At 32.4% G+C, this 10,092-nt stretch overlaps 1 protein-coding gene across 1 annotated transcript; it reads right to left on the minus strand.

The window, feature by feature from the left end:
- Nucleotides 1–599: 599 nt before the first annotated feature.
- Nucleotides 600–2,452, minus strand: LOC114749774 (uncharacterized mitochondrial protein AtMg00810-like). The gene is made up of 2 exons (XM_028938310.1): nucleotides 2,315–2,452; nucleotides 600–1,100 (listed from the first exon to the last, which is right to left on the minus strand). The coding sequence occupies exons 1-2, from the start codon at nucleotides 2,450–2,452 to the stop codon at nucleotides 600–602; spliced, it is 639 nt and encodes a 212-aa protein (XP_028794143.1).
- Between the last annotated feature and the right edge of the window lie 7,640 nt (nucleotides 2,453–10,092).

The raw sequence follows: 10,092 nt of genomic DNA on the forward strand, positions 1-10,092 counted from the left end.
CCAGTCAACAAAATTACCCGGGCTTAGTCCGTAGTTTGAGTTTAAAAGTCCTTTACAAGACAATAAAACTTGGAGGAACAAAATCCGAACTTTCACTACAAAGACGAAGACGAACATGGAGAAGAATTGATTAATCCATTAATGATGTGAAGTATAGCATATATGGACACTTGTGTAGCTTACGTGTCTATCGCTAAACTTGACTGAATCAGTTACAACAGAAGGTATAAGTTACAACTAAGCAACAGCTAATATTTCTAGAATATCTTTATTCTAATATCTTCCCTCAAACTAAACTACCCTTATGGGCGACATTGTACTCCTAGATAGTTATGAAAATCAAAGAAAGACTTATGAGAAAGAGGTTTTGTGAACCCATAAGCTACCGGATCTACACTGGGAACATGTTGAACCAGGAATTCTTTTTTGATAGCTCTTTCTCGTACAAAATGTAGATCAAGCTCAATGTGCTTTGTCCTAGCGCGTAGAATTGGATTTGCTGTCATCATTACTGTACTGAGATTATCACACAGTACTTGAGCTGGTGTAGTAAGATTGACATGTAACTCTTGAAGAAATGACTTGATCCATAAAACTTCTTATACAACAGAAGCCATGCCGCTATATTCTGCCTCAGTACTTGATCTTGCAACTGTAACCTGCCTTTTAGAGGACCAAGCGATGAGATTACTACCAAAATAAACACAAAAGCCAAAAGTGCTCCTTCGATCATTCTGATATGATGCCCAATCAGCATCACAGTAAGCAGTAATTGTTCTGCTGAGACTAGAACAGATGATAATGCCATCATGTAATGAACCAGCAAGATATCTTAAAATTCTCTTAACAGCCTTCCAGTGAACATCAAGGGGCGTTTGCATAAACTGACAAACTTTATTGATAGCAAAACTAATCTCTGGCCTTGTTATAGTAGCATATTGTAAGGCTCCAATAATGGATCGATAAAGTTGAGGATTAGTCATTGGAACAGATCCAGTCTTAAGGAGTTTAAGTCCCATTGTCATTGATGTAACTACACTCTTAGCATTACTCATATTTGCACAAGACAAAATATCTTTGAGATACTTGGCTTGCACCAGCTGTAAAGAACCATCAGTCAGATTTTTAACCTCAATTCCTAAGAAATAATTCAAGGAACCAAGATCTTTAATGCTATGTTTGGATAGAGAGAAAATGAGGGAGGAAGGAAAACTAGGAAGGAAAATGGGAGGAGAAGTGATTTTTTTCCTTTTTGGATGAGAGAAGAAAAGTGGGAGGAAAGAAAAGTTGGGGAGAAAATGAGGTGGGTCCCACAGCCCATTTTCCTCCCAACTTTTCTCTCCATATATAGAGAGAAAATGAAAAGAAAACATATTTTTCCTCTCTGCTCTTACATATATTTTTTTCAGCAAAATAAGACCTATTCATTTTTTTTCATTTTTTCACTTTATTTATTATTATCAAGTCTTTCTTCTGTGCTTGCTTGATTGAAAAATAAAATAACTAAAATTGCAAAAATCCTTCTAAAATGAACTGAAAGGAAAAACAAGTAGAGTTGTTTTGGTTTTTTTTAAGCATAACATTACACAAAATGTTATTTTTTCTTTTTTGACAAAATTATTTGATATTAAAATATAATAACATGATAATACATCCTTATCAAATAATTTTATTTTAAATTATATGATTATGTTAATGTAAATATGGTTTTTCATTATGATATTTAATTTGATTTTAATCAAGATATATTTTGATATAATAGAGAGAGTATTTTAGTCATTCATATATTTACTTATTTTCTTTCCTTTCTGTTTTCTCTTGTCCATCCAAACATGAGAAGTGATAATATTTTCTTTCCAATTTTCTCTTCTCTCCATTTTCTCTCCTCTTATTTTCTTTCCTCTCAACTTTTCTTCCCATCCAAACAGAAGGTAAGGGAAAATTCATGATCAAGATCAATGATAAGCTATGAAATGCCAATATGAGATGAACATGTGATGATTATATCATCATCATAAACTAGGACAAACAAAAGTTCATTGGAAGACCTTTTAATGTACAGAGAAGGATCACATTTGCTAGCAAAAAATCCATGTTTGAACAAAGCACCACCCAAACGTTCAAACCAAGCTCGAGGGGCTTGTTTGAGCCCATAAAGAGCTTTGTGTATCTTACACACCAAAAATTTATCTCTACTGTCAAAACAAGGAGGTTGAACCATATAAACTTCCTCTTTTGAAAATCCATTGAGGAAGGCATTATTGACATCAATTTAATGAATATGCCATTTTTGAGAGAGAGTAATGCTACGCACAATTCTGATGGTAACTGGCCAAATAACAAGACTAAAGGTCTCATGAAAATCATAACCTTTGATGAAACCTTTTGCAACCAATTGGGCTTTATACTTGTGAGTGGAAGAAATGGGATTGGTCTTTAGAAAAGACCCCATTGCAGCCAATAGCTTGTCTTCCAGGAAGCAACGGAACTAAGGACCATGTACCCTTCTGCTGTAGAGCACCAAATTCTTCTTCCATAGCAGCTCGCCAAGATGGAGACTGAAAAGCTTCATGATGTGAGCTGGGTTCATAGGATGAGAAGGTGCTGGTAGAGAGGGTTGGGTAACAACAAGAGAAGATGAAACAACGGGAGTAGGAGAAGAAGGGGAATTAACAATAGGTGAATGGGAGGTTGGTGATTGATCAAGAGGAAAAGAAGGGGAAACAACGACAGCAGAATGGGAAGTTGGTGATTGATCAACAGGTTGAGGAGGAGAAGTGGGTAGAGGTGTGTCAGAGGGTATGGTTGATGAAGAAAAAGGTAGGTGATATGAAGATGCAGGTAAAATAGGAGGGGTGGCAGAAACAAATAAAGGAGAAGTAGGAAAAGATTTAGAGGAGGAAGGAAATAAGGAAGGATAAGGAAAGGAAGACTCATTAAATATAAGATATCTATCAATAATGATCCGACCAATAGAAATGAGGCACTTGTAGCCTTTATGTATAGGACTTGGACCCAAAAAGACACACTCAGTAGATTTGTAATCAAACTTGTGGGTATTATAAGGTCGCATAGGTGGAAAATAGGAACAACCAAAGGTTCTTAATTTGCTATAATCAGGCTTCTTATTCATAAGGACTTCAAATGGTGTTTTGCCATGCAACACAGTAGATGGAAGAATATTAATTAAGGAGATAGTTGCAAGAAAAGCATCTAACCAATAAGATAAGGGCAAGGTTGCTTGTGCTAGAAGAGTGAGACCGACTTTCGTGATATGCCTGTGTTTTCATTCAACTACCCCATTTTGTTCATGAACATAAAGGCAACTATGTCTATGTATGATACCACGGTCAGAGAGAAAAGAAGTGAATTTAGTATATTCTCCACCACAGTCAGATTAAAAAATCTTAAGAGACCGATTAAATTGAGTAGTAATCATGGCAACAAACTATTGAAAGACAGAAAAAGCTTCAGACTTCAATTTTGAGAGGATAGATCCATGTATAACGAGTACAAGCATCATTGAAGTGTATATAATAAAGATAACCTTCTTTGGTCTTAAGGGGAGCTGGTCCCCAAATATCAGAATAAACCATAACAAAAGGAGCAAAATATACGGTTTCAGACAGAGGAAAGGGCATCTTATGAGCTTTACCCATTGCACAAGCTTTGCAAAAGTCAAGCAGATCCTTTTTATTGCAAGAAAGATTATAGGATTTCAATATAGCTGAAACAATTGTAGGGGAAGGATGCCCCAATTTATTATGCCACAAATGAAAACTATTGGAAACTGAATGATTACGACTTTTGTTATCAACTATAGCAGAAAAACAAGACTCCGTCCTAGTCTTGAACTTGAGGTCTAAAGCTGGATACATACCTTTCTTAACATTGCACTGATATAGGACCCGATTAGTTTTGAGATCCTTTACGCGCACTGCCTTGCATCAAAGGAAACTTTAACATTATTATCATAGCAGAATTGATAAACAAAAATAAGATTCTTGACAATTTGAGGAACACACCGAACATTTGTGAGTTTAAGATGAGATGAATTGGTAGAAATAATAATTGTACCAACATCTCTAATTTTTAGACCTCGTCCATCACCGACATAAACTTGTTCAGATCCTTTGTAGTGAGAGGATTCAGCAAGATTAGTAGTATCTTTAGTCATATGACTTGTTGCTTCAGAGTCAAAGTACCAAGCAAGATCAGCAACCACATCAGAGGTGGCAAGAAGAGCAGATTGATTAGTAGACTTAGCAGACAGATTAGAAGAGATGAAGCAATATCATCAATGGAAAGTCCTTGGAAGGATTTGTCAAACTTGTACTAGCAAGTTCCAACAGCATCACCTGCTTTGCCGCAAAGCTGACATTGAACCTTGGGACGAGAAGAAGAACTGGTGTTGTTTGTATGACCAAGATTTCTTCCACGACAACCACGATTATGACGTTGCGATGTGGTTAAGGCGCGTGAGTCTGAGCGTGAGTTTGAGCAACATTGGCTGAGATCGGAGAAGCTCCAGAGATCGTTGAGACTAAACGACGATTCTTTTCAATTTGAGCTTCTTGCGCCATAAGAAGTGCTTCAATTTCAGCTATCGTATATGGCTCTAGCCTAGTAGAGATCGAGGTAATAAATGGATCATAGTCTTTAGAAAGACCATTAAAAATGAATTCAAGTTGATCTGGAACAGAGACCGGTGAACCAACAGCTGCTAAGGCATCAATATTGGCCTAAATCTTAAGGAGATACTCATTCATCGGTGAGTTGTCTTTCTTGGTATTCTTCAAGGTGGTTTTGAGTTGTTTGACCTTAGCTCTAGTTTCAGAGGCAAAGAAGGTGTTGTTGTGGTCCCAAACTTGAGCTGTAGTTTCACAGCCAACGATCCAAGTTAGAACCGAATCTAACATAGAAGAGAGGAGCCATGACATGAGTAACTGGTCCTGACGCATCCATTTGAGGAAAGCAGGAGTAAGAGCAACTTGTTGTCCATCTTGGACCTGTATTACTCAGGAGGAGGAATGGAGGAATCCAAGAAGGATTCAAGAGCATAACCACAAACAGCACTCATGACTTGTTGCCACCACAGAAGGAAATTGGAGTCATCGAGCTTAATGAAAATGGAATGATTGACGGCGATAACCTCATTCTGGTGGTGAGGAAGAGACAAGCGGAAGAGTCAAAGAGGAAGAGGCCATCGAAGGATCAAAAGCTCTAGATACCATATAAAGACAAAGACGAAAATGGAGAAGAATTGATTAATGCATTAATGATGTGAAGTACAGCATATTTTATATATAGACACCTGTGTAGCTTACATGTCTATCTCTAAACTTGACTAAATCAGTTACAACAGAGGGTATAAGTTACAGCTATGCAACAGCTAATATTTCTAGAATATGTTTATTCTAATACACTAGGATGACATTGTCTTAAAAAATAGAGCATATCATACCGCAGATGATCTTTTCCACTATTGAGAGTGTAACTTTATCATTCTCGATTCATGATAAGTACATTAAAACAACACCCAAAATATAATCACTTTATAAAAACATTTTTAACATATACAACTATTATTGCAAAATTACAAGAAATACTTTTAAAAAATAAATAAATATGAGAAATAAAATAAATCACGATCCTATACTAAGGACCAAATTAAAAATCAAACAAGTTTGTATATTAAGGACCGGAGGCAGTGTTAATGAGAAATGATGATTACAATAATATCAAATACTACCTTCGGTCTTTAATATAAACACTAGTTGACTAATTTGATTAGATTAAGAAAGTTTGTTATGTTAGTTATTTATAATAAATAGTTGTTGTCGTTCCTAAAATATCCTGATTAATCAAGTGTATTAGCTAGAACTACTATTATCACAAGAACTATCTTAAAAAATGGATAATATGAGAAACAAAATGAATTAAAATCTTATATTTATGATCAAAATAAAAGTCAAAAGAGTTCTTATATTAAGCACCGGAAGTAGTACAAAGAAATAGAAATGTAAACATATAATAAAAATTCACATTCTCGCGGGAAAATTTGATCGTTGAAAGGCAAATTTGGTAGAAAATATCCATCCTATATACTGAAAGTTCAATATGGTTTTAGAAGCATATTCAAATCAAAATTTTTGAAATTATAGTTAATTAAAATATTAAATTATATGTTTCGATAAACAAAAATAGAAATTTGAATAAGCAAAATATTTTTCAAATGATTTTTAATTTATGATTTCATGAATACTAATTTTGTTATAAAATATGAGATTAAACTTAAACATAGTTTAAAAAAATCAAAAACAATTTTGTGTCCTAAGAAAATTCATTTTGCAAGATCAAAACTATACCAAGCCAATTCTAAAACATTCGCACCAACACAACGTAGGCACATCTTGTCATAACAGCATCTCATATTGCATAACATACCCTAATAAATAGCAAAAAAAAAAACACTAAAATACCCTCAAAAATACTAAAGAACAAATAAGGGTAGATGAGTTTCAAAATCCCAAATTAGATCCTAGGTACTATTTTGAAATTTTAAAATATTATGAAATGATAACACTGTCCTTACTCTCGATAACTATTTTCATATAGCTATTAACTACTCTAGTTTAATTATTCACTACTTTTGTTTTTAAAGTTTCAGTGATTACTTTTATATAACTATCGACCACATAATAGTACTAATAACTAAACAAAAAGTAGTCACTAGATCTCCAACAACACTTAATATATTTTTTGAATTTTTAGAATAGAAGTAATCAATAGCAAAACTAGAATAGTACATAGCTAAAAAAAAATAATCACCAAAATTTTAAAAATGAAAGTATTCAATCACAATACTGGAGTAGTCAGTAGTTAAACAAAAATAGTCTATCAAAGTTTTAAAAACTATTATAATCAATAGCTAAAAAAAATAGTCAATAAATAAAAAACATTAGTCATTGGAACTCCAACGATTGGCTATGGGCAAGGTCGCTAGTGTCAGTTACCTTAACCAGCTCACAATAAATTTTTATATGTTTTTTTAAAAAATATAAACAGTTTCTGACAAAATTATGCTTTCTGGATTATTTATCTCAAAACAGCTTAAATTGGAATAAAATGATAGGCCCGGCCGTAAAAAGTAGTCAGGTTTTGATGAAAGGGGGGCCCAAAAAAAAGTCCACAAAAAATGCGTCGTAGGCAGTGCTACCAATAATTAATCCATATCAATTGTTCTGGACACTCAGACCAAGAAAAAAAACATTGGACTGGACACATGGTGATGCATATCGATATTGGACCTAAAGTGATGTTTGACAATGAAGACCCATTAAAAAAAAGGTAAAAAGAACAAATGGCTAAAATATCAGGGGGAAGTGACTAAATTCAGAATCTACAATATTCTTTTGATGATTCTGCAACTTTTCTTCTAAATTCTGCTAGTTATGCCATGTTACTCAAATGTTTGAATCATTCGGTCCTTTTGACCATTGGTAAGGTCCTGGGGTCAACGGATTAGAGTTTATACTTAAAAATGTAGTCCTTTCTTATAACTTAATTTTTGTTAGAAGTGATCCCATTTAGAATTGGTATTGCTATAACTTTTGTTGGAAAAATTCTCCCTGAATCCTTAATATAAGATCTATTTAACTAAGTGATTAGATTAAGATAGTTAGGTAAGTTAGTTAACTATAAAAAATATGACATGTTTTTCCTAAAATGCCATAATTATCTTCCTTAATATCCTCCATATCTCTTTTACTTTACTTGATTATGATTGACAGAGTATCCATAAGAGTAATTTAAGAAAAATTGATAAATATAATAAATGAGTCTTCTATTTAGGACCAAAATCAACCCAACAACTAGATTCTATATTAAGAACTGAAGGAGTATTATTTTAAAAATTGATAGGGACAATGCAATATATGTTTGGAATATTGTTATTAAAAAAACCTTTAGGTATATTTAATTAATGAAATGAACATGTGTTTATAATATAATGTTATATTACTAAAATTAAACAACATATGATTGTAATTTGACATATTTAATATATTTATAAGTATATATAAAGTTATAAATCAATATTAAATTATAAAAACATGTTTTAAAATTATGTTTTGCTGAAGAGAGCATTAAAAATGAATAATTTTTGACATTGAAAAGTAAGTAAAAATTAAAATTTTTAGAGAATATATAATAAGTAATACTAGGCTAGATTATATAAAATGTATGTCAACCTTATGTTGCATGTAAGTAACTGTTCAAACATTTGAAACTTTACGGTAAACTTCTTGAATTTTTACATTTATGTAGATAACTTCTCTTCTTTTTTCTATTATTTATTTGCAAATAGCTTAAAATGTAAGGAAATTATTAGCAAATAATTCAAGGTTTGAGATGGAGTTATTTGTACATACTTGAAAATTTAGTAAATTTATTATCAAATTTTAAAGGTAAAGAGAGTTATCAGTAATTGATTTTTTTTTTTAAAAAAGAGGGAGTTATCTGTACATAGATTAGAGTTGAGAAGAATTTTGTACTTCTCTTGCCTTAAATGTAAAAGCTAGTTAAGAAGTTGGTTTTTGTTTTAAATGTAAGGTCTTAATTAATTTTTTCTATCATATTTATCATTTTTCTCAATCTAATTTATCTAACTTATAAACTAATGTACTACTATAATTTCATATTATACAGGGGTATTTTAGGGAGATCAAATTACATTTATTAAAATAAAATATTTTATTTAGTTTCATTAATCTATTCAAAATTGGTAAAATAATTTTTACATTAATGAGGGTATATATCTCCCTTACCCCTAAAATAAACAACAAATTAGTCGTATTATGTCTATTTGCTACACTTTGAAAAACAAAACAACACAAAACAGAGGCAAAGAAGTGAGAACATGTAGCACAGAAGAAAACATGCTTTCACCTCCACATGATTGGTTCAAATTCCAAACATTAGGGGCCTATATGAGGGAGGGAGGGAGGGAGGGAGGGAGGGAAAAAATTTGAATGAGCTCGTTTTAAAAAAAATTAAAGAAGCGGGGTTAAAAAATTTTTAATCAATTTTAATTACTATTTTATCTTACATTTTTTTTTGTTAAAATTCGATAACTCCACTTCTTAATTTTATAAAATAAAGTCATTAAAATTTTTCCTCCCATCTCTCTCTCCATTTCTCTTATACCAAACAGACCCTACAAGAGTCACAACAATTCGAAACTGGTTAATTTGCATTTTGTGGCCCGGTGATTTTCATGGGAGGGAAATATGAATGAGTTTCATTCTTATGCTTTCTTGACATCCAAATCGAATCTCATACATTAATGAGTCTCATATGGTGAAGTATTGAGTTTTTCTTTTTTTTTTTAGGTATAGGTATTTTTTTTATTGGAGATATATTTGTTCGAGACACTCCTAGCCTCTAGTAATAATTTGAATTTTGACTCGCTATGTTGTTATTTTGAACTATAGTATTGACTTGTGCTGTTGGAACTTGAAGCCTTTGGACAAAATGGTCTGTTTCTGCCTAATTTTGGGTCACTTCTTTACAGGCCTCATAGTTATCCCATCATACTGTTAAGCAAAACCCAAGCGGACTTATTATACCATGAAACCCATTAATATATAGCCCAACACGATTGTAAATATTATTTCTAACTAGTAGTATAATACTCCTTCAGTTTTAAGTATAAGACCCTTATATTAGTATGTGTAAGGTTCTTATATTTAAAACCGGAAGAGTATTATGCAACAGCAATTTTTGAACCCAAAAAAAAGGAGCGACTTACAGTCATTTTGGCATAACTTAAATGTTTGCTATGCTTTTTGACAAAAGGCCCATTCATAAAGCTGAAATTTTTTGAAGTTGCCCAAAATATATTTTTCATATACAATTTTTTTTGGGGTACTTTCGATGAAATAAATGGAATAATGGAGACATAGACTGTTTTTCCAAAGTTTTTATATTTTTATAATTCAGAATAGAAAGTGAAAGTGGGTTGAAGGCTGCGAAGCTTATTCCCCATTTTATATTATAGGGTACGACCTTTGGTTCATATGATTAAATTGT

Source organism: Neltuma alba, unplaced genomic scaffold, assembly GCF_004799145.2.
Source record: "Neltuma alba isolate B1F8T4 unplaced genomic scaffold, ASM479914v2 tig00006172_pilon, whole genome shotgun sequence".
NCBI classification, from domain to species: Eukaryota; Viridiplantae; Streptophyta; class Magnoliopsida; order Fabales; family Fabaceae; genus Neltuma; species Neltuma alba.